The sequence below is a fragment of the Rattus norvegicus genome, chromosome 7 (genome assembly GCF_036323735.1).
Source record: "Rattus norvegicus strain BN/NHsdMcwi chromosome 7, GRCr8, whole genome shotgun sequence".
NCBI classification, from domain to species: Eukaryota; Metazoa; Chordata; class Mammalia; order Rodentia; family Muridae; genus Rattus; species Rattus norvegicus.
Genome location: NC_086025.1, coordinates 25,291,458 through 25,316,334, shown reverse-complemented (window position 1 = coordinate 25,316,334; position 24,877 = coordinate 25,291,458). Strand labels below are relative to the sequence as shown.

General features: G+C 40.0%; 1 protein-coding gene across 12 annotated transcripts in view; it reads left to right on the top strand.

Annotated features, from left to right (window-relative positions):
- The window catches only part of Ano4 (anoctamin 4), a 409,423-nt gene that overhangs the window by 309,477 nt on the left and 75,069 nt on the right, over positions 1 to 24,877 (top strand). For 11 of the 12 annotated variants that reach the window (NM_001395725.1, XM_039078690.2, XM_039078688.2 and 8 more), the window contains 2 exons: positions 16,272 to 16,378; positions 23,393 to 23,448. In NM_001395725.1, coding sequence (NP_001382654.1) covers positions 16,272 to 16,378; positions 23,393 to 23,448 — 163 coding nt within the window. The remainder of the gene's footprint in view (positions 1 to 16,271; positions 16,379 to 23,392; positions 23,449 to 24,877) is intronic. The other variant, NM_001106778.2, reaches the window with a different exon arrangement.

Here is a 24,877-nt window from a genome sequence, read left to right as displayed (position 1 = left end):
TATGGGGTCTCGAGCCCCTTCAAGCTCTTCCAGTTCTTTCTCTGATTCCTTCAACGGGGGTCCTATTCTCAGTTCAGTGGTTTGCTGCTGGCATTCGCCTCTGTATTTGCTGTATTCTGGCTGTGTCTCTCAGGAGCGATCTACATCCGGCTCCTGTCGGTCTGCACTTCTTTGCTTCATCCATCTTGTCTAATTGGGTGGCTGTATATGTATGGGCCACATGTGGGGCAGGCTCTGAATGGGTGTTCCTTCAGTCTCTGTTTTAATCTTTGTCTCTCTCTTCCCTGCCAAGGGTATTCATGTTCTCTTTTTAAAGGAGGAGTGAAGCATTCACATTTTGATCATCCGTCTTGAGTTTCATTTGTTCTAGGCATCTAGGGTAATTCAAGCATTTGGGCTAATAGCCACTTATCAATGAGTGCATACCATGTATGTCTTTCTGTGATTGGGTTAGCTCACTCAGGATGATATTTTCCAGTTCCAGCCATTTGCCTACGAATTTCATAAAGTCGTTGTTTTTGATAGCTGAGTAATATTCCATTGTGTAGATGTACCACATTTTCTGTATCCATTCCTCTGTTGAAGGGCATCTGGGTTCTTTCCAGCTTCTGGCTATTATAAATAAGGCTGCAATGAACATAGTGGAGCACGTGTCTTTTTTATATGTTGGGGCATCTTTTGGGTATATGCCCAAGAGAGGTATAGCTGGATCCTCAGGCAGTCCAATGTCCAATTTTCTGAGGATCCTCCAGACTGATTTCCAGAATGGTTGTACCAGTCTGCAATCCCACCAACAATGGAGGAGTGTTCCTCTTTCTCCACATCCTCGCCAGCATCTGCTGTCACCTGAGTTTTTGATCTTAGCCATTCTCACTGGTGTGAGGTGAAATCTCAGGGTTGTTTTGATTTGCATTTCCCTTATGACTAAAGATGTTGAACATTTCTTTAGGTGTTTCTCAGCCATTCGGCATTCCTCAGCTGTGAATTCTTTGTTTAGCTCTGAACCCCATTTTTTAATAGGGTTATTTGTTTCCCTGCGGTCTAACTTCTTGAGTTCTTTGTATATTTTGGGTATAAGGCCTCTATCTGTTGTAGGATTGGTAAAGATCTTTTCCCAATCTGTTGGTTGCCGTTTTGTCCTAACCACAGTGTCCTTTGCCTTACAGAAGCTTTGCAGTTTTATGAGATCCCATTTGTCGATTCTTGATCTTAGAGCGTAAGCCATTGGTGTTTTGTTCAGGAAATTTTTTCCAGTGCCCATGTGTTCCAGATGCTTCCCTAGTTTTTCTTCTATTAGTTTGAGTGTGTCTGGTTTGATGTGGAGGTCCTTGATCCACTTGGACTTAAGCTTTGTACAGGGTGATAAGCATGGATCGATCTGCATTCTTCTACATGTTGACCTCCAGTTGAACCAGCACCATTTGCTGAAAATGCTATCTTTTTTCCATTTGATGGTTTTGGCTCCTTTGTCAAAAATCAAGTCACCATAGGTGTGTGGGTTCATTTCTGGGTCTTCAATTCTATTCCATTGGTCTATCTGTCTGTCTCTGTACCAATACCATGCAGTTTTTATCACTATTGCTTTGTAATACTGCTTGAGTTCAGGGATAGTGATTCCCCCTGAAGTCCTTTTATTTTTAAAATTTTGACCTTTTGTTATATAAAAATCTTACAAAGTCTTGATGCAAGTAACAGTTTAGCACAGAGCATCTGACCTGCCAGATTCATATTGTCCTTTCTGTATACTACCCATCTGAGACAGAAAGCACCCTCTGCCCAGAGGCTGTGTGAAATACATTCAAAACATTCTACTGCTTTTCTTAAGAACCATTTATAATCCCTTTCCCTCTTTCTTGCCCTTTCTTCCTTGGGCATGCCTTTTCCTTAGCTCTAACACAAATATTCTCTTCTATGCCAACCTTCATCAGCTATCCTTCTCCCTTTACTGCTCCTCCCAACCCACAAGTCTCATTCGTTTTTCTCCTACTTCACCTTATGGATTGATATGGCTTTTCCACCAGAGGGGAAATCCATCTATTTTAGGCTGTAAAGCATAGGAATATCTTCTCTGGGTTAAAGGTTGACTCGGTCAGGTTTCACTAGGTTCTGTTGCAGTAAATGATAAGGCTCTAATCTCAGTGGGCTCTCCAAATGATTGTTTCTTCCTCTCATAACATGTTAGCTGAGACTCAGGTGAGGTTTGCTTCAAATGTCATTTTTATTACAAGGCCTGAGTGAAGAAGCCATCTGCACCTCAGTCACGCATTTTCTTGGCAATGAAGGATTTCATGGCAAACCACCTAAATGTCTGCCCCTAGTGTGTCACGTATCACTTCAACTCATGCTCCACACGCCAAAACTAGTGTTATGGTCAAGGATGGTGTGAACAAGGCAAGGAATCACACTCTCCCTCTAGGAAAGAGGGTTACAAGTCACATGACATGTGATTGTCACGAGAAAAAGCATACACTGGGGATTGGAATAGTCATAGAACACCCCAAGTTAATTACTGCTGATTGTCACACTTACATAATGCCTTAGTCTGTGACCTCTTCTAGGGTTCAGATGATGTCGTATATAATTTTTTCTCTGTTTTTAAACTAGTGTATTTTTAGGAAAATGAAACTCCAGCAGAAGGGAGAAAACCTCTCTAAGGTAGAAATTAGACTTTGGATTAGGATATTGCAGACTTCAACTTTAGGAATGACTTGTCCTGCTGGTCCCAACCTGTAATTCCAGGACTTGGAAAAAAAAGAGTGAGATAAGAAGAGTGGTGTGAATTTGAGGTCAGCCTGGACACAGGAGGAGACTCTGTCTCCAGAGGCAACTAGACAAATAAACAAACAATAACCAAATCCAGCAACTGCCTTTAGACTGTGTCTGTGTTCAATTAGATTAGCAAGAAAGATGGGTGAGGTAGACGCTGCTCACGTGGTTTTCTACTTAGAAGTGAAAGAGAAAGCAACATCTGTCTCTTGAGAATTTCTTCTCATACTTCTACTCAGGCAGAGGACGCATGGTGGGTCACGAGATGTTAATGCCGGGAGGTGAGCAGCTTCAGGGTCACAAAAGAAACACCGAGGCCACATGAACAATAATGGTAAGAATTGAAGCCGCAACTGACCCTAAGGCTCATGGGATTAAAAAAGAGACTGAATGATAAGGATCAGGCAGGTAGGAGGAAGATGAGCCCCACAGTTCTGAAGAAAAGCTATCCTGCCCATTCCAGCATGCAGGAGGCACAGAGAAGGGAGTCTAGTTTGAGAAATGCTTGCCTTTGAAAGCTGGAATCTGGATTAGCTTTTCATTTCGAAGTTGAAGGATATTGTTGTGAGGGCAGCATCAACAGGAATGGGTAGGTCAATGAGCAGCAGTACCTGCGTTGTTCTCTTACAGTCTCCACTTAGTGCCTGCACTCGAAAAGCAAAGCTCCAGGGTTCCCAACCTGGTAACACAGAAAAGAGAAACTGAAGAGAAGTCTCAGAGGTACCTTAATAACAGAGCATTCTCTAATGCATGCAGTGTTGTAGTCAAGACTTTCATTGTTTGGGGTAAAGCCATCCTCGGTCAAAATAAAAGTGTCTATTGTAAACATAAAATTCTTAATTCAACTATTTATGCACCATCGTAAATAACTTTTAAAAACTTTAGTGGGAGGAAGAGCTAATTTTCGCTATGCCTAGAATAGCTGGAGACTGCCATGAAAACAGCAGACGCAGGAAAGGTGGAAACAGAGTGATTAGGGAGAAAATAAGTGTCACCAAACTCCGAATGTCACAGGCACTTGGCAGAGTTGCTATGGCTTTGCTACTCCCGGCAATACAAAGGGTTAGACAGGTCTATCCCTTCGTCATCTCTTGGGATGACTGAGCTTCAGCAAAGGAAAACAAAACTAAGACCCACAGTCAAGATTGGACAGAGATGGTAGCGTGTCACTGACTAATAAATTATGCCCTGACAATTGCATAGAGAATTTGAGTAGCACAGTGCTATTGACTGAGTGTCAGTAGCAGTCTAATTAGCAGAAGACAGAGGGCCAGAATTACTTATATTTTTCTGGTCTAAGGATTAAATAGGAAACTGCTTTTTGTTTCCAAACTTATTTTACAGATTTCTCAAGATAGTCTCTTTTTTATTTTCAATTCGGATTTTCTTTTAAATACTGACTAAAACTAACGTCTCATAAACTTGAACAAAGCAACTTCTCACTGGGCATATTAACCAGTTCAGTCAGCAACCAACACAGTTCTGTGGCAGGCCTTGGGTAATACTGGGCCAAGATAAATTAATCACAGTCTCCACTAATGGTCAAGTTCACATAAACCCTGGTTCACAGTCATTTGGATGAAGACTCCTGGCACCAGCTCTGTGTATCACGACACAGAGCTTTTGTTATAATAAATAATGTGAAAGCCAATAATACAGACAGGGCAGGTACATGCTCAATAAAATAAATGCTGTCCTTGTCAATGGTGTCAATGGAATTTGATACGCAAATACTAACAATGTGAAAGATATATATATATATCTTTGTCATGGCCTGGTCTTAAAAGTAAGATAGATCTGAAAAATTAGCAGACCAAAACCCATCCCTCTCGTTCCTCTTCATGACACCTCAATCTCTTCTGTGACCCAGATTATAATCTACCTTCCTGTTCTTCAGAACACTAGCCCAAGTTAAAAACATTGTCAATCACCAACAGGTTTCTGACCTCTGACCTGACTGAGAAATGTTCTTTTGTTAAGTATATGACTTTTAAAAATATCTATAGAACTAAACAAATGGTTTGCCAACCCCTCCCTACCATCACATGTGATGTTTACATACAGAGAGGAGAACCTTGTGTGCTCTTGTTCTCCCAGAAAACACATTAGCATACACCATAGAAAATGATACTTAAAAGGCACCATAAACCCATTTTAATTAAAAAAAAAAACAGTTCCCAAATGTATGGGAATAACAGAGCTTACTGTTGGTCATGTCACGTTAGGAAGCTGTACAAACAAGTGAATTAGATACCAAAGGGGAAAGCTGGCTTTTCCTGAGACCTGTCTAAGCAAACTTCATATGACTTTTTCTGTGCATTTTGTGTATCTGAGGAAAAAAAATCAAAGAACCTGATTTCAAAATAACAGGCTGATCTGGACGTTTTCGAATTGTGCTGATCAACCATCTTTACAGAAAATGACAAATAGGAATCTCTTAATAAAGTCATTATATTGCCATAGATAAATACGATACGTATACAGGTACACCCCGCACAGCATTTCCTCATCCTCGAGTATCCTTATGACATGAGCGTTTTTCTTGTCTTTATTCAAAAATAAAGATTTAGAATAGCGTTTCTCAAGCCACCGGGTTGCATGTCAGGTATCCTACAGATCAGACATTTACATTGATTCATGACAGTACCAAAAATGCAGTTATGAAATAGCAATAAAATAGTCTCATGGTTGGAAGGGTCACCACAACATGAGCTGTATGAAAGTGTAGCAGCTTTAGGAAGTTTGAGAACCACCACTGATTTAGACGCTGACAGGGATTTCTAAATTCAAATAGTGCTTGCCCCAAATGCTTGCTTTTTACCATTTAACAAGAAAGTAGACATTATTAAATTTCGCCTTAGGATATCATCTTCCCATCTAAATGTTATAACACAGATGTGTTTCTTAGGAGAAAAGAAAAAACACCAGAAGCTCCAAATGATTTTGAAAATATTACAGTCTAGATCAAATATGTTTACAGGCTTGTGAGCTCATAAAAAGTAAATTCTATCTATCCAGGGAGGTAAATCGATAAGCTCCATGGAGCCCCTTCCAGTTAGAGCCAGCCTCGGTCTTGTCTACGCCACTGTATAAAACATGGAGCCCTAAAGCAACACCAGTCACTGAGAGAATTCTGACTGTATATCAGAGTGGGTGTCTATGTTTTCAAGATAATTCTGCTTTATTTGTTTTACATTGTGACTGCAGGTCCCCTTCCTCCTCTCCTCCTAGATCCTCCCCCTACCTACTCCTCCTCCGCTTTTCATCAGAAAGGGGCAAGGCCTTCCATGGCTATCAACCAGTCATGACACATCAAGTTTCAGTAAGACTAGGTACCACCTCTCCTATTAAGACTAGATGAGGCAACCCGGAAGGGGAAAGGATCTTATAACTTTAGGTATCTTTGGCAAATACACAACTAAAAGAACTCACTCTTTCCTTCTGTCCCTCTCTCCCTTCCTCCCTCCCTGTCACCTTCTAATTAAATTGAAATGACTTAGATCCTCAGTCTAAAGGTGGAACGGTGAAATGATCCTTCAAGATTGTCTATGTCTCTTCCAAGCAAGTTTGCCTAAGGATTTGTCAATTTTCGTTCGTTGTTTCAAAACAAACCCAGCATCTGGGTGGATCTTGGTGCTGTTCTTTTGAGCTCCTCCCATTTATTTCTGTTCTGCTCTTTATTATTTCTTTCTTTCTGGTATTTGGGCATTTGACTTGTTCCTATTTCTTAAAGACATCGATACATCATTGAGTTATTTGAAGTTTCCCTGTTTGCTACAGGCAGTCACAGCTATAAATGTCTCGCTTAACATTGTTTGCATTGGACTCTGTAGGTCCTGATATGCCGCGTTCTGATTTTAATTCAATTCTAGGACTGTTTCCTGCTCTGTTATTTCTTCAACCCTTCAGTTATTCAGGAATTTATTATTATTTGGTTTCCATGTTGTTTCTAGAATTGCTTTGGTTTTGCTAACTGTTGATTTCTAATTTTTTTTCCATCATCATCTGAGTTCCAGAGAGAAAGGGATGGTGGCAAAGCCTGGGTTTGAGAGAAATGCACTCCAGCTAGCGTGGGAATTTGGAAGCATGGGGCTGGTGTTTGGCAACCCCGCCATGGGAACTTAGCAGCCAGGTGGAGAGATTTCAGAGCTCCAAGTCAGAGAGCTTGCCAGGCTGAGAGCAGGCTAGGCTGGCTTGTCTGCCTTGCTGGTGGTAGTGTGGGGAACTTTTTAATATTTCATGCAACATCTAATAAGATTCGAGAATTACTTCAATTTTGAGTGTGTCACTTTTTTAAAAAAAGATTAAAATAATTTTAGATGTACGAATTTTATCTTATTTTATTTGTAAGGGTGTTTTGTCCACATACATGGATGTGCACCACATGAATACCTGGTGCCTTGAGAAGTCAAGAAAAGACATTTGGTACCTTAGAATTAGAGTTACAGGTAGTTGTTAGCCACCATATAGATGCTGGGAACAGAACCTGGACCCTCTACAAGAGGAACAAGTGTTCTTAACCAGCGATCCATTTCTCCAGTCCTTCGTATGACCTAAATATGACATTCTGAGGACAATTCAATGTGTTGATGGAAGAAAAGGTGTATATTCTTCGGGTATTGAATATGATGCACCATATTCATATTACTGGGTCCATTCGATTCTTTGTATTTTGTTTTGATGCTCTCTCTACTGCTAAGAATGAGGTATTGAAGTCCCGCATTACTGCTGTGTTGGACCTATCGATCCCTTTATATTCCATAGTGTTTATTTCATAAAAGTAAATTCTACAATATTCAGACCGTGTGTGTTTATGATTGTATATAGGATTGTTATATTTTCTTGAGAAACTGTTCCCTTCAGCAATACATAAACTCGTATTTGTCTCATCTGATTAATTTTGACTTTAAAAGTCTGTTTTGTTGCATATAAATATAGCTACTTCTGTCTGCTTTCAGAATTAGCTTGCCTTTGAGCCCTTTCCCCTTCTGTGTGTGTATGTTTTGCTGGAGAGATGAATTTCTTGCAAGCAGGAGTTTGCTGGATACCGATGTAATCCAGCCAGACTGAGCTGTTATTAGGAGAATCGGGACTATTTACAGCCAGGGTTACTATCGTAAGTTATATACAGATGCCTATTATTTTGTGGTATTTTCTCCCCCTGTATACTTTTTTAATGGTCTATGTTCATTGCTTTCTCCTTTATTTAATGTAGAAACTTGATGATTTTCTGAATCAATACTGTCCAGCTCTTTCCTATTTCCCCTTGGCTTATCTATCCTTATAAAGAGATTTGTTCATTTTTCCTTCTGGCTGAATTAAGGATTGAACCCACGGCTCCTGCAAGTGTGATTAGTACTCTACAAATGAGCTAAAGTCCCATCCCTTCTGCTGAGACTTACTTGTGCTCTCTACTTTCCATGCTCCAAAGGTCGCGTTTTTCTTGCTTCCTCTTCCAGGTGTACATTTTCTAAGGTGTCATCCAATATTCTGTCAGTGGATGCTTTTCTTGGCATGTCTTTGATTCTCCATTGATTCTGAAGGATAACGTTATGGACATTGGTGTAATCTGTAATCTAAGTTAACACTGTTCACACACTACTAACTACTGGCCTCTAGTGTTTCTGCTGAGAAGTCTGATGTTATTCTGACAGGTTTTATAAGTGAACGTATGCTGTTTACCCTCAATTTTTGGTATTTTTGTCTTAGTTTGGTTCTTTTGCCACTTTAATATACCACGAAGAGATTCTTTTCCATAGCATCCATTTGAGGCTCTAAGTAGCTTCGTATTCCAGATCATGATGTCTTCCCCAGGATCTAAGAAATTTCTGCTTTTTAGGGGTTGGGGATTTAGCTCAGTGGTAGAGCGCTTGCCTAGGAAGCGCAAGGCCCTGGGTTCGATCCCCAGCTCCGAAAAAAAAAAAAAAGAACCAAAAAAAAGAAATTTCTGCTTTTTTATTGAAAAGATATTTTTATGCTTATAACCTGTAACGGGTTCCTCGTTTATTCCTAGTTTTATAAGTTGGATCTCTAGTAGTGTCACAGAAATTGGGTATATTCTGTTCATTTCTTATTTTTTTTCCCCCTCACTTTTGTCTATGTGATGAGTCAGCAACTTTGTCTTCGAGTTCAAATATTATTCTTGTTTTTTCTAGTTTGCTGATGAGACTTGCAACTGACTTTTGACTCAACTTCTCACTTCCGGAATTGGTCCTTTTTGGTTTCAGTTGCTTGTGTTCTCCTGTGGATTTGGAGCACATGCTACTATTGTATTTTCATGGGTTTGGAAGAAGTCACAAGTTGAATGCAAGTGCTCCATTTCCCATCTTCAGCTAGAAGCCTCAAGAGCAGATTTTTAATCCACGTTTAACTCTCGGTAAAGATTCTATCATGAAGCACAATTAGGAGTGCTATTTGAATTTTTTAAAGCCCTGCTATTCCAGTAACTTACTTGCATTAATCCTTGAAAGAGGCTTGAAAATCTTTACCTGTCTGAACTTTGACTATTATATATTTGATATGATAATCCCCTCATTCTTTTTCTCTTAACGAGCACTCTTAAGATAAAAAAAAAATACATTCAGCTTTCCATTCCAGTTGCCTAAAGCCCAGAAAACTCTCAAAATAGGCCTTGTCACATAAAAAAATTAATTGCTTTCTTTGTTCCTAGTTAGCTTTTCATTAATTTGAGGGCACAATTTAAGTGACAGTTAACTATATCACCTTTGCTTCTCTTCGCTAAAATAGAAATCTCTATTTAAAAATCTAATTAAGGAAGTTTCTTGAAATATTTATTTTGAAGGGATTAACCTTTACTTCTTTGTATTCTGAAGTAATATAACTGCACCCATCAGAAAAGGCCCGTTGGCTAGCCATTGCTCTGAAACAGTCTACTACACAACTCGCTGGCTTCAGACAGCTGTCACCCTATCTGCAGTTCCCTTGGACTCAACTGGGAGAGTCTTCTGCTGGATTCATGTGAAAACAGCACATGGCGATAACTCTTCACTTGCTCTTCTGGCCTTTGGTGCCAACTGTTTCCTTTTCTCTTATTGCCTCAAGTTCAGAGAGGCTAGTCTCGGCTTTTTCACCTCGTCAGACTGAAGGCAACAACCCAAGCTGCTAAGGATGTAAATGAAGACCCATGTCTGAGATCACTTTTTCATAACTTCTTTGAAACAAGTCACACGTGCTGTTCCAATATACAAGGTGGAGGAAATAGATGTTGCCCACTGATGGGAAGAGCAAGAAATTCACATTTGAAAGTAGTATGGAGGACTTAGCAATAAGGGTTAATTCTGGTCATTTTGGTCATTTTTATTACCTACCATAGTGTTCTCTAGTTATAATTTACTCTTACTTTCCACATGTGGGTGGTACATAGATGGATGGATAGATAAATAGATAGATAGATAGATAGATAGATAGATAGATAGATAGACAGACAGACAGACAGACACAGATGAACAAATAGGTAGATAGGAAGTAGAATCCATTCTCATCCTAAGATTCCTATATCCCCCATCCAACACTGCATCAAGTTCAAAACATAGGGTATGCTATTCTGTCTCAGGTAAGATACAGATGGAAATCCAGTCCCATTGTGGCCAAAAATCTGTGAATGAAAAAGATAAGTAAATATTCTATCCCAGCATTTCCAATATGATGTCCCAAAGTGATGAGACAAGGACAAAATAACTATAATAAAAGCTATTTTCAATATGGAGATCCGGGGTTGGGGATTTAGCTCAGTGGTAGAGTGCTTGCCTAGCGAGCACAAGGCCCTGGGTTCGGTCCCCAGCTCCAAAAAAAGAAAAAAAAATATCCATTTAAAAAAGGTCCCAGAGCAGTCACCTGTAGATTCATCCTGAAATCTAGCTGGCACATAGTCCAGGCTATTCCATTTCAGAAACAAGAGATTTGTTCTGAAATGTCATCTGAGTCTTTTTCCTACTTTGACATGTCTTTAATTTTTAAATATATAAAGGTCAATTATATAGCTATAATTATCAAATATTTGTAGAACAGCATTCCCATATATTTAAATACTTCCTGACAAAGTTACTACTTCTTGAAATATTAAATCATGGATGTTTTCACACTGGTGAGAGCACTTGCTCTAATGATCTAAATAGAGCAGTTAAATAGAGGAGGAGAACTTGGTGGACTGGGTGTTGTTGGACATGGGAGGAAGAGAGAATGGGGGATACATTCAAGTTAGTGAATGGTGAAATTAACTATATAAAGACACTACAGTGTCTTTCTCTTTTCAGAAAATAGAGGAAGAGACATTTTTCTTTCATTAAACTAAAGATCAAAAGTTCTGTTTTGGGTGATAGCTCACCCTTTCCTTGAGCATTAAAGCATTAAAACCCTCATTTTTCTAGCAAGCAATTATGTTCCCAAAAGACTCATAGGGTTTTATTGAAGACACAGATTTCATGGACCAATAAAACTTGAGCCCAAGTCTTCTGTCAGTCTACAAATGACCCTACAGTGCATTCCTCACCCCTCAATATTCCTGTGCTTCAGTTGATAAATACAAAGGTAGCTTTGATATTCCCTCAGTGAGATAGGACTGGACTCTGCATAGTGTCCAAAGTATCAATCATGCCACAGCTAACTTGTCAATTTGGAGTCTACTAGCCTCAACTACAATTAATAAGATTAAATTAAAATTTACTTTCATAGGTGCACTACCCACAGCTCAGGTTTTCAGTAGGTTATTAAGTGGGAGGCTACCATATTGCATAGCAAGGATGGAGAGTGTTTTTATTATCACTGAAAATTCCGTTCCAAAGTGTTGAACTCTAAATGTCTCTGATTAATTTAAAGTGCAGTGAAGATGGGGTTTCTTCCTGACAAGCATGCTCTGAGAAGTTTAGAAAAAAACTTTTCTGCTTCGAAGTTGACACGTTTCATAAGCTGACTCTAAACTAAGCATTTGTGAATACTTTTCCTCAGCTCACACCCTTGAATTCCTGCCTCTCTTCTATCTAATAAATGTAAAGTCAGGTCTGAGAGAGAAGCTGGGTTAATTTTACCTTTGCATGTCCTGCACTAAAAATACATAGATATGTAATGCCTGGGTTACCCATGTTCCAACGTTCCACAGTCCCAGGGTACAGTGCTCTGCAATAAAAAAACCATACTATTTACTTGTTAAACAACTCCACATATGGTAGTATTTTATTGTACCCCTGTGAATCCTTGCCCATTGCAAGAGTCAGTCAGTAAAAAGCAAATATAACACTCAGATGTTTACAGTCAAAACCCAGGCCCATAACACAGACCTTCCTCATCCCTCTCCTCCTAGCAAAAAAAAATTGAGACACACTAATATTAAACAACAAGAATTAGGAGTTGAGACACTAGCAGAGAGTCTCAACTGGATCAGGCTTATATGTCCGTTACTTAGAAAATCAGTAAGTTCTACCCCCCAGGGAGGACAATGACATCTAGAAAGGTTCCTTTCACATACACAGCACATGGCCAAATTGTGCTCCTGGAATGTCCTTTTACAAATAAACAAGACATGAAACAAGCAGATGGTTTCTTAAAATTTTATTTTTATTCTTTTATTTGTGTGTGGTGTGTGTGTGTTTATATCATATACATCCTTCCATGGTCATTCTACACACGGATCAGCAAATGTTAATACATCTGTATACCCTTGTCCTCCCCTAACACAAACAACTCTTTGCCACTTTAAACCTTATTTTCCTCTTACACTGTGCTGGTGCCTCAATGCCTGGCTTAGTTTGGATGTTTGTAATGTTTACTGTGAGTTCTGTTGGTCCTCCCAGTTGCAGAATCTCCACTGTCAACGTGGATTACTCTGTGTTCATCTATTCCCCACTTGATGAATTAGATAGGCAATTTCTAGCCTTTGCTATTATAATTCATGCCATAGTAAACATTCTTGAAAATCTGTTACTTTCATGTGGACAACCATATCAGTGGAATATACTGCCAAAAGAGTTTAGATTTGAAGAAATATGAAGATAATTGCATAATATTGACAAACCTGATCAAATGGCCCTCAAAGATTCTATATTTCTTTACTATCCTCCCAGAAATTTTAAGAGCAGATCTTAAAATGTCTAAGCTTGTAGGATTCCTCCTCAGTGACTTGTGGCTTTCAGAGATGTATTTGCTAGAATTGGTCTGGTCAGTGTCCATGTGCCCATGTGTGAATGTGTATGTGGGTGCACACATGTGCATGTAATATTCTTGTACCTAAGAAAAGCATGAAAATTACAGTGTAGTAAACTATCATCATCCCTTCTCCAATTCTTACTATTTAAGAAATAAAGCCCATAAAACAGAGTCCAATGCTTTCAAGATGTTCTTAAACATCAGGTGTTGAAGGAATGACTCAATGGGTATCTGGAAGAAACAGGATGCATAGAAAGATGTCCAAGAACTGGAGAAGAAACCAAGGTGTAAGAAAATAAGATAGCCAGGGTTCTCCAGAAGGTCAGCTCCTTTAGTGCTGTGTTAGAGATTAGTGTGTGTTTTTCCCTCTGCTAGTGTGAGAGATAGAGAAGTGCATGGGCAGTCTCTGCCACCAAGAGGCTCACGTGGAGAACGAGGGATTCATGGAAGTCTTGCTACAGGGTGGTAGAGCCAACAGCCGTGAAGACGGCTAACTCTGAGACCTTCCCAGACAGTCATTTATCATCTCACCTAATTCTTACAAAACCCTCTGTGACTAACAGCAGCAACCTTTTCATTTACCAGATGAGGAAACCTCAACTCTCAATTATAACCCCATACCACATTGTGCATGGCAAAAGTTGGGAATAGGCTGGGGTCTATTTAAGTTCAGCATCTTCGGGGAAAAGCCAGAGACAAGCCTCAACTCCTGTATCCCTCCTCATCACACCTGTGGTTTCTTTTTTCTTCTTTCTCTTCATAATGCCATGATAATGTTTATAGTAATGATGGAGAGGGGCATCAATCAGGAGTATTCAAGGGTGACAGGGCCTGAGCTTATTTACAAGGTGAATGGGAACAAGAACATTCCAGATTGAATTCCTACTGGACTGGCCTCAGAGAGTGCCAACTTTTAGGACTTAGGAAATATCCAAAGTATAGAGAAGCAAACAAGTGCGACAGAGAGGAGGTCAGCCCCTACAGCCAGGAAGATCTGAGTTCTAATCCTGCCCCTGCATCTTATTAGCTAAATTCAGGGTACATGCCTTAACCTCTCTGATCCTTTCCATGTAAAATTGAGCAAGTAATTTCTTTACCTCATGGGTTTTTGAAAGGATTGAATGTGTTTGTGTACTTGGGTGCTTAGAATGCTCTCTGGCTTGTGCCCACTATGCTTGCTCTATGGACTGTCCAGACGCTAGGTACCATCTAGATATAAAGAAGCAGGAAAACAAGATTGTAACTTATCCATGAGGCTTATGATAGAGAACTACTGCATGTCCTCAGAAGATATAAAAAGGTGCCATAAAAAGAGAAGGAAGCAGAAAACCATTTAATGGGGGAGGCATGGGCTTTGGCTCTGAATTGTCCCATCAAGTGTGGTTGAGCTCATGGGCTATGTAATTTAATCTAAATGGGTTTTTTTTTATTTGGGTCTAATTGTTTATGACATCTTTATTTGACATTAAAATGTAATGACCTGTCTCAAGTAAGGTGAACAAGCAGAGAAGGACAAATTTTAAAAGAAGCACATTTGCTGTTACTCTCAATTTTCTCCTTTTACTCTTCAGCACCATAAAATATCTAAAAATCCCGAGTGGAAATCTGAGAGAAGCATTGAAGCTGCTTTAGCTGCTTGGGCTTCTCTCCTCTTCCACATCAAAGTGCCCTTAGAGCCACATCTGTGAGAGACCTCAAAGGAAGGAAAGTGGGAGGGATATTTCTCTAAGGAGTCAGCCAATGTGGTGTTCATATTCCCACAGCCTCAGGCTTTCCTCTCCTTTTTGTGTCTTCCCAAACTCCCCTTCCTAACCTGAGCCTCAAGATGAAACCGAGTAAGACATCCTTCTTCTGGGCCAGTTTTGTCTCTTCTCCTTTGGTCTTTGGTAAGAATGTGTGATGACAGTTCCCACTAGTGCAAACCCCCTATGCCATTCTGAACCTGCTGTCTAATTACCCGTGAGGTACTAGAGCCTCAGAGTTAGGGGTCAGCTGCCTCTCCCAAGTCAGCTGACATCCTTAAGCAAGAGAATGTTCCTGCAAAAGAAGGGGGAGTCTGCCCTCCCCTGACACATGAGGAAGTTGACGTCATGCATGATCTGCCTTCCTTATCAGACTTAATCTCAAAGACAAAGATCTGTCTTCCTTATCAATCTATGATCAATGCCTTATAGATTATCCTCTGTAAACCTCTGATGAAAAATATATAAACAAATGATAGTACCTGGTGGTCAAGAGTTGTGAGAGAAACAGTTCTGAGGCAGGAGGATTGTTTTTTTGAAGGAGCTGGGGTTCAGTTAGGAACAATGGAAACTTGCTGGAACAAGTATATTCAAGCTCAGTTAGGAGGAGATAGCTACCAACACCTGCACACCTTCACATGGATTCCCACGTATACAACAAATCCACTATAATTTTTTCTGGACTGATGTACCATATGCTTGGGGAAGTGATTCCATGTATAATATTGATGATAGTCTACCATTCATCATGTTTACTTTTAGAAAGGGAAGACATGGCTGGTTCATGGTGAATGATATGCGTTAGATATCCTATCTGTTATCTGAAAACCACATCCTTTGAGTGACATGACTACTAGAAACACAAAACAAACATTACTGTTGAGAGAGGAAGAGGGGAGAAAGGGAGAGAGGGGAAGAATGAGAGCGCTAGCTCACTGTAAACACTGGGACTGACAGGACAACTAAATGAGAGCAAAAACCTTAAGAGCATGCTTTGGAAAGTCTTCAGGAGGACAGTCTGTGGAAAGGAAGGCTGGGTTCAGAGCTGAGCTCCAGATACGGAGTGCTTACTTAGTCCCACTCCAAACTGGATTTGTTACCTAACATCTGTCTGCTTTACTCAAGCCAACTGTGAGTCTTAAACCCTGTGGGGCAGTGTGTGATTACAACATAGTAGAGAGAATGACCAAAGACACAAGAAGGTAAGAACAGAATTCATCTTTAGCTAGATTTATGTCATGGCCATAATAGGAAGAAGAAAAATAAAAAAACAAAACAAAACAACAACGAAAAAAAAACGAATAAAAAATAAGACACATGACCTTGCTGTTAGTCTAAGGTTTCTTAATTCCACGGAGCCCCAACTCCTTCCCACTGTAATGGTATCAGTACCCAGGATGCCAAGAACCAAAACTACTCCGAGTTGTGAGCTCTCTGGTTTATTCTCTGGGTTCTTTCATGCTGTTGCTGCCATACCCTCTGGGACTGTCTGAAGATCCCTCCATGTGAGCAGCATCAAATTAGAACCAGCAAACTCCCTTAATGCCTGTTAATCTTAACCTGTGCTCTCAATGTGTGTGTGTGTGTGTGTGTGTGTGTGTACAGCTTCATCATACACAACAAAGACACTTTCTTCAACAACGCCACCAGAAGCAGAATCGTGCATCATATTTTACAAAGGATAAAGTACGAGGAAGGAAAAAACAAAATCGGTGAGTAATTGTGTACCGTTGCAAATGTCAGGTGTTTGGGGATCCCAGAGACCTTTTCCCTGAGCCTCCTTATACCCTCTACCTACCCCCTTCATGGAGAAGTCACACGTGCACTCAGCACTCTTAATTACCTTCTTTGAACAGCATTTTACCTCCTGTATTTATGATCACCGAGACATTCAATCCAGCAACTATTTGTGGAGCACCCACAAGCAAGGGATTAAACGGATAAATTTAGGTCTTTCTTAGAGCTCATATATAAAGAGCTAAAAGAATACATAATAATAATTAACATGAGAAGTGATAAAGGGTGTCATTTTCAAAGGGAGACTGCAGAAGTAATCGAGACTACTTCAGAGAAGTGGTCAGAGAAAGCTTCCCTGAGAAAATGAAATCTGAACTCAGCCAAGAGTGGCAGGAGACAGTGTGGAATGATGGAAGGGTGGAAAAGTAGGGTGTCACCTGCAGGGGGAGACACAAGTTCAGAGATGGCTTTGGGTCACACGAGCCACATTCTCTCCTATTAAACAGCCTCCAAACTTTGAAATTTTAGGGTTTTTGTGAGAATATATCTGTGTTTTGTTATCACACTTTATTAAATAGGTTATTATAATATCAGGAAGGTTCGGATGGCTTTGTCCTTATATTTGTCCCAGTCAAAACGTGACTTGAATGATGATCTATATCAGTCATGGTGCAATGAGAAGACAAAAGCATCCATCATGGGAATGAGCAGATCTTAAGATTAAAGCTAACTATGGCAAGGTTGGAGCTGTGGGGGACTGGCCAGTCAGGGATAGGAACATAGAAGAGAGATAGCAAGTCCTTTGTGATTCTAATCCTCCAACTTAGCAGGCTGAGGTCTGGGACTGGAGTAAGAACTACAATAGAAGCAAAGGTGTTTGCTGGAGACTTGTAGGAGATCTGCTTTCTGGAATCTTCAGGGCAACTGTCTAGATGGTTCCAGGGAAGTTGGTAACAGGGAGAGGTTTCCCCAGTAGCATTATCCCATGGAGGAGTATAAAGACACCAAGAAACATGCCCTCCGCCACCACACACTGCAGGTGCTCGTACTACAGAAGTGAATACCTAAGAAATTTGCTAAGGGGAGGGCTGGCTCTAGGAAGCTAAACCCCCTTTCTCCATCATTGGCCATCCAGTGCCTTCAGCTGGCAACGCTTACTACTGTGTTATCCAACATCCAGAAATACCTCTAAGGCCCAGTTCTACTGCTGAGAAGCAGAAGCTAAAGATATATCAGGAGCCAATGGGCAAGGCATCATTTCTGACTTGAAACAAAAAGCAATCTTCTCATCATACATCCTGTGAGTAAGGCTGGATGGCTGTACAAATCATTTTAGCCATTGGATCCGCAACCTCAGACATCTCAGTGGCTCTGCCAAATCCAGAGAGACAGCATTTAACAGTTTGTAAATGTAATGGCCTACACACAGATTCAGCAAAACAACTACCCCGTGCCGTGTGGGAGAAATGTTGTCCAACAACACCATGAGAGGAACAGATTTGAGAGTTTCATGGACTGGAGCTCAGTGTGAGTCACTAGCGTAGTGAAAAAAAAAAGGGAAAAAATGCTAACCTACTTTGATGCTAATCTGCAAAGGTAAAATGTAATGGAGAGAAATGGTTAAGTATTTGGTCCATGCCTGGGCACACGTAGAGTGGAATATCCACAGAGCATCACTGCAGTTGGACCCAAGGAGATCTAACTTTGATCATTCTTAACTTGGGCAGGATTATAACTGAACGTAGCCCGTAGTGTCTGCCACAGTCATCCTCACTGGAGACGTGTCCTCTTCTCTGTCTTTGGTGATATTCGGGCTGGAAGGAATTACCCCCTCCTCTTAATTCCTGTGGCTATTTTTGTTAGTATTTACCATTTGTCATCCCACTCCATTATACTGTCTTGAGATAATGTCAAAGACATTGTGCAAATCTGCCACCTGCAGAGAACCACTGTTGACACCGATCTCCTGAATAATGTATGTATTGACTAAATTACTTTTATCACATTAATTCCTCAAAAATGATTTGTTAAAACAAACTTCAGTTGTGCTTTCTATCAATCATATTCTCCCGGTTTCACAGCAAGTGAGTCAATGTGAAACTGGGGAAAGACTATTTCAAAGCCTACAAATAGCTCAAAAAGTAGTGCCTCTAGTAATATTCATCACCATCATCACCATCATCATCATCACCATCATCATCACCATCACCATCATCATCACCATCATCATCACCACCACCATCATCACCACCATCATCATCATCACCATCATCACCAGCAGCAGTAGCAGCAGCAGCATACCCCACATCTCATAACACACTGGTGTGTTGAATGTCTACTGCTGAAGATCAATAGTTCAGATGATAATGCATTATCAAGTGACCTTACTCATCTTTGCATCATCATCTTCTACCCCAGTGTCTATTGTCTAGAAGGATAAATCGATAAATGTTTGCTGAACCAAACTGAAGCTTTGTTAAACATAATGGATGTCTCTCTTTCACCATTCGTACATAATCGAAACCTTCACAGAAGGAACATGGGACAGCTATGATGCCAAAGGTTTTCATCTCACATTTTAAGCTGTTTTACAACTAACCCAGATAAAATACAAGTGAGCAGAGACTGGCTTTCAGTATTCCCGAGGGGCACTGAAGGCAGTATTATTACTTGTCAGAGTCTGGGTAGACAACTCTCTCAGCTGATGATGAAGAACGAAGATTCTATTCAAGGACTCTAGCTTTGAAAACCGATAAGGAGCCAATGATGTTGTACGGTGGTAGGGTACGGACCTTAGGTTTAATTTTTATCAGTACAATAATAATTGAATAAACAAATTTTTGGAAAAGCAGTAAAGAAAAAAATGGAAGCATGTGGAGTTAAAAATATAAATCAAAGAATAAATTTTTAACTAGTAAATTTTGAGCCCGTATAATTTGCCGAAGAATGTTAAGTAAAACTACAAATGGTCCATTTATCTAATATCTCATTATCATCTCTGGTTTCATAAATGAAAGAAAACTGAACCTCTTCATAGGATTAATGTTCAGCCCATTTTGTTTTCTACAGAAAACTCTTTCTGAAAATGTCACCTTGCATGAGCCAACATTGATCAGAAATAACACAAGAATATTGATTTCTAGACATGATTCATAAAGGTATTTTAGCACAGTATAAACTGTCACTGTGTATGGTTTTCAGCCTCTCTTTGAATGTGTGCTGACTGTGAAAATCAAACCTAGTAAAACCCACTTTCAAAACAGAGCAATTAATAACTCAACAGAGGATTTATTTATATACATGTACATACGCAATTACTCTTGAAATTGATTTATATTCTCAAGTTTTGTGTTTAGAAGCAGAGTTAAGGTGACAGACTATAAATACTAGTGGGATTTAGTCGAAGCTATCTTCAACATTTAATAGGTCCTTGAGAGTCCTGATGTTTTCTAATTCTCAATAGAGATTCCAGGAAACCCAAGCTTACCGCATATTCGATAATTTACTCATTCACTGAAAATATCTTTGTTGAAGGATTGATGTGTGTTACATAAATGCAAATTTCTGCTAATACTTGCATTTCAAGTGTGTTCCTTAGGCATTAAGATGCCAGGCATCTTAAACCATTGGCATGTTACTATGATTAAAAGTATCAAACATTAGAGGGAAAAGGTGAATGATTACACATGCAGTTTCCTATTAGACTAGGCCCCTGGATTTTTGTCTCGATCTAGTGTATTTCTTCAAAGAAGAAATAAAAGCCTGTTGAGAGATAGAAAACCTCTTCATCCTTTAACAGGTCTTTAAAGATTATTTGATTCATTCTTTGAGAGTTTCATACAAATTTGGATGATATTTACCACCACCCCCTAGCTCATCCCCTCAACTCCTCCCAGACCCATCTCTACCTCCCTTATAAAGTGAATAGAACAGCAGGAATAAAGTGAATCCATGTACATAGGCAAGACTTTATCTGTAAATGCCAATAGGATCTTTGTTTATAACAAACCTAAACTTAAAAACAACCAATGTGTCCATCAAGAGATTACATAAATTATTATACATTCCTGTGATGAACTCAGCAATAGAAAGAAATGAATTACTGGATTCGTTCATAAGAGCATTTGCTGCTCTTACAGAGGACCAGAGTTCCCTTCCCAGCACCTTGTTGGATGGAAGCCAGCCATCTAATTCTACCTGCAGGAGATCTAGTCTACTTGAGCACCTGAACTTATGTGCACATACACTACACAGACACACAGACACACAGACAGACACAGACACACACACACACACACACACACACACACACACACAAATAAATGATGAGATAATCTTAAGAAACAAAGAGGGAGGGCTGGAGAGATGGCTCAGTGGTTAAGAGCACTGACTGCTCTCCCAGAGGTCCTTGAGTTCAATTCCCAGCAACCACGTGGTGGCTCACAACCATCTGTAATGGGATCTGATGCCCTCTTCTGATGTGTCTGAAGACAGTTACAGTGTACTTATATATAATAAATAAATAAATCTTTAAAAAAAAGAAACAAAGAGGGAGAGGAAGGAGTTAGGGATGCTCATAGTATGGGAAAGTCTCATTCCAAATAAAAGAAGTTAAAAGAAATAGGTTAATATTGAATGTCAACATTGGTGTGAGACTCTAGAAAATAAATAAAAATTGAGAGTGACAGAAAGCAGGTCAGTACTTGTCTTGGTGATAGCACAGGAAAAAGCAGATGACGAAGTGGCATAGGAAAGGTTTTGAAGAGATGGGTGTGTTTAATGTCTTTGTCATGTTGATGACTCCCTGATGACACAGATATATCAGAACTTAATAACTGTGCATCTTAAGTATGTGTTCATTATTATATGTCAGTCATACTTTAATTTCCTTACCTCGAACATTTTTTTTAAATCCACATATCTACCTACCCTTCCATTTTAAAAGTAGAGATTCTTAGAGAATGGGGGGACATGATTGCAAACCACGTTTCTAATGAGGGATTGATATCTGAAATATTTAATAGACTTATTCAACAGTTAAAAAAGCACATGAATTGATCTTAAAATGAGCAAAGGACGTTAAGAAATACTTTCCTGTAGCGGGAAATATTAAATATGAATCCCACGCTACCGCAGGCAAGACACCAGCGGACAGACCAGCCTGTTCTCAGACCAGCAGACTGGCTGACCTGTTCATGGCCCACAGACTCTCTGCTCACATTCCCAGCACCTGCCCCTGTGGTGAGCTGTCACAAATCCCTGTAACCTGGTAAAATCAACACTCTGGAGGCCTGGAATTTATCAGTCAGATTTATATCAGTAAATTCTCACCCCCAAAAAATCCATACAATGAACTCACAGCCAATTGATAGTGATATAAACTGCCCACCTAGATAAGACAAATTGTCCTGTAATTTTCCATCCCTCATAAGATGTTCATAGCTACCTGTGGCTATTTAAAGCCACGAGGAATCTGAACCATCTTTCTCCTCCTCCACCTTCCTTCTTTGAGACTCTCCGCTGACAATTACAGCATCTCTTTACCAGGGACCCTATACCTCCCACACTTGGTTTGAACTCAGGAACCCCACAGCGGCCAAACTTGGCTAGGACCCAGAATGGACGAGGGCAACCAAAGAACGGAACACCCATCTAAGCAAAGTGAGGCCAAATATCTATACCAAGAAACACTCCAGATGCCTAGCTCATAGTGCAAAAACACAACATGAAGAACCAAGATAACAGTTCCAGAAGCCAGAAACTGTATTTATAATGTGCCCTGAAAAAGGCAATTCAGCTGAGGCACAGGGCAAGTGTAGCATGAAATAATAAATATGAATCCCGTGCTACCTCGGGCAGGACACCGGTGGACAGACTGGCCTGTTCTCATCCCTACAGACTCTTTGACCCAGAGCTCTGAAATCTCTCCACCTGGCTTGCTAAGTTCCCATGGCGGGTAGCTACATGAAGGAAAACACACACAAACTTAGTTTAGAATCAACGGGTAACACAATCGCTGGGCGCAGAAACTAGCATCCTAATTTGTAACCTACCCTAAGAGACAGTGGATTGCGGCACATCTGCCATCTTAACCGGGGGCCTCCACTACCTACATGATGTCCTCCATCATCGCTCCCATCCAAAAAGAAGTATCCTTCTCCGGCCTCCGCTCTTCCTCTCCCCGGCCCGGAAGTCCCACCTACTCCTCACCGACTACTGATCCACTGAAATCTTTATTTATTAGGGGAAAGGTCTGCCACAGTATCCACCAGAAAACATACAACTGGACAACAGGGATATGAAAAGCTGTTCAACATCATTAGTCCTCAGAAAAATCCAAGTCAAAACCCAAAAGAAATATCACTTCATACCTATTATAATAGCTGTCACCAAAGGGACAAGAATGGCTCCCTGTGTGAGAAAGAAGAAAATGGAAGTCCTGTGCAATACTGATGGGAAAGTAAACGATATAGTCATCATGGAAAACAATATAAAGGCTTCTCAAAGTTTTGAAACCAAACTGCCTTACACTCCAGCCATCCTACTTTGGGGTACACATACAGATAAATCAGTATGTTGAAAAACAACTTTCAAACTGAACCCGTATTCATTGAGCATATTCATGACATGGGCAACATTGAATAGTCAGACTTTAGGGATCTGAAGTACACTGTGGTGGTGATGTACATTTTAATTAATTTGACTATAGCAGTTATGGCGCAGTGCACATTTTGTATAACAGGAATAGATCCAATCTTGAGAAATTTAATATTCTGAATTAATAAAAACCTGCTTTCCCGGCACTTGACTGCAAATTCCTGGCATACAATAAAGTTTTCCTTCTAAGCTGTTGGTATGTAAACCAGTTTTCCTCACTACTGAAAACCTAGGCTGTGTTTTCTGAGAAGTGTGGCTCTGTCTTTACTTGGTCTTGATCATGGAAGATTCAAGTTCAATGCTCACTGAAATGGACTTCCTTGTTGCCTCAGGTCTGAACCGCTTGCTTACCAATGGCTCCTATGAAGCTGCTTTTCCCCTGCATGAGGTATTGTGTCTTCTCTTTTTAGCTCACTTCAATTTCCTGTTACTAAAATTGGCTTCTAGGGCTAGCCTTTAATTTGTTGATAAGGCATACATTCAGAATTGATTTAACTTGTTTAGGAAGTAATTAGGCAGCGTCTACTTGCAACCCTCCATCTCTCCCTCAGCGTCAAATTTATTTCTATCTTTTTATGTAGCTGAAAGAACGCTTAAATCAAGAGTCACCCAGCATGAATTCAGAGAAATGACTTTAAGCTCTAAGTCATGCAATTAAAAAGGCATTGAAAGGAAGAACTAAGGAGGACAAATGTTCCTGAACTGTATAGACGTTGCAATAAATTCAGTTATAGCTAGTCTTCATAAGAATGAGAGCAAGCTATTTTTTACAAAGTATTAGATAAGCAAATGTGATGAATGGAAATTAATAATGCTGGACTCATTATTGTAAGATGTGTAAGTGTTGATAGTGTCTTACTTGCTTAGTACTAAATGGGACACTAATCAATCATTTGTATTGACTTTTCTAAGTATAACTGTGGTGGCCTTTAACCTGAATTGCCTACTGGATCTTGGATTACTTAACCCAGAATCTGTCCCTGGGTTTACAGCAACATAGTTTTCATGATTATTGAGAAACTGTCATTTTGTAGATGGGGCTGAGCCCTGACTATGAACTGCTATATACATATAGACAAACACCACAGCTCTTCCTCTCACACCTGACCGACCAACATACTTTGTAGGGCGGTCTGACTCTACATGAATGACAAGCTTCTCCAAAATAGATATTGTTTTGGGCAGGAAAATTTCTTTTCTTGATTTTTAACACCAAGAGGATATCAAAAGTTAAACAGAATTTTTAAAACCATATTTACTAAGAAAACCAAAAGCCATGTCTGAGGACTTAATTCATGACTTCTCAAGAGACATTGGTTGGATGACCAGCCAAAGCTTTGACACAATGAGAGCCATAGACTCTTGATTCTGGTCACTAATATTCACCCAAAGTGACTTTCCGTGGTTATTAGCTTGCATTAACTACAAAAGTGTTTCAGTGGGCACTCTTGAAAATGGCTAGTCAGGAGACAGAAGTGCTTGTGCACGGTCAGGGATGAGCAGGCACGAGAGAGTGTAAGGAGATACAACAGTTCAGACCTACAATGAGCTATGGTCCTCTCCAATATTTTCATGTCTTGGCACAGTCCTTGCTGTATAGGAAGATAATTCACAGATCTCATTACTGGGCCATCATTCTTTTGTGTTTCAGTTTAACTAGATTGTGGTATTTAGCCTCAAAACAACCTTCAGAGACCGAGTGGAAAGCTATTGTTACCTTTGTTTCATGTTCAAACTGAAAGCAAGGGTTTAGAGAAAGGTTGGCCCTCTGCTAAGTCACACACTGGTTGGTGCCTGAGCTGGCTGTCCTCTAAGTC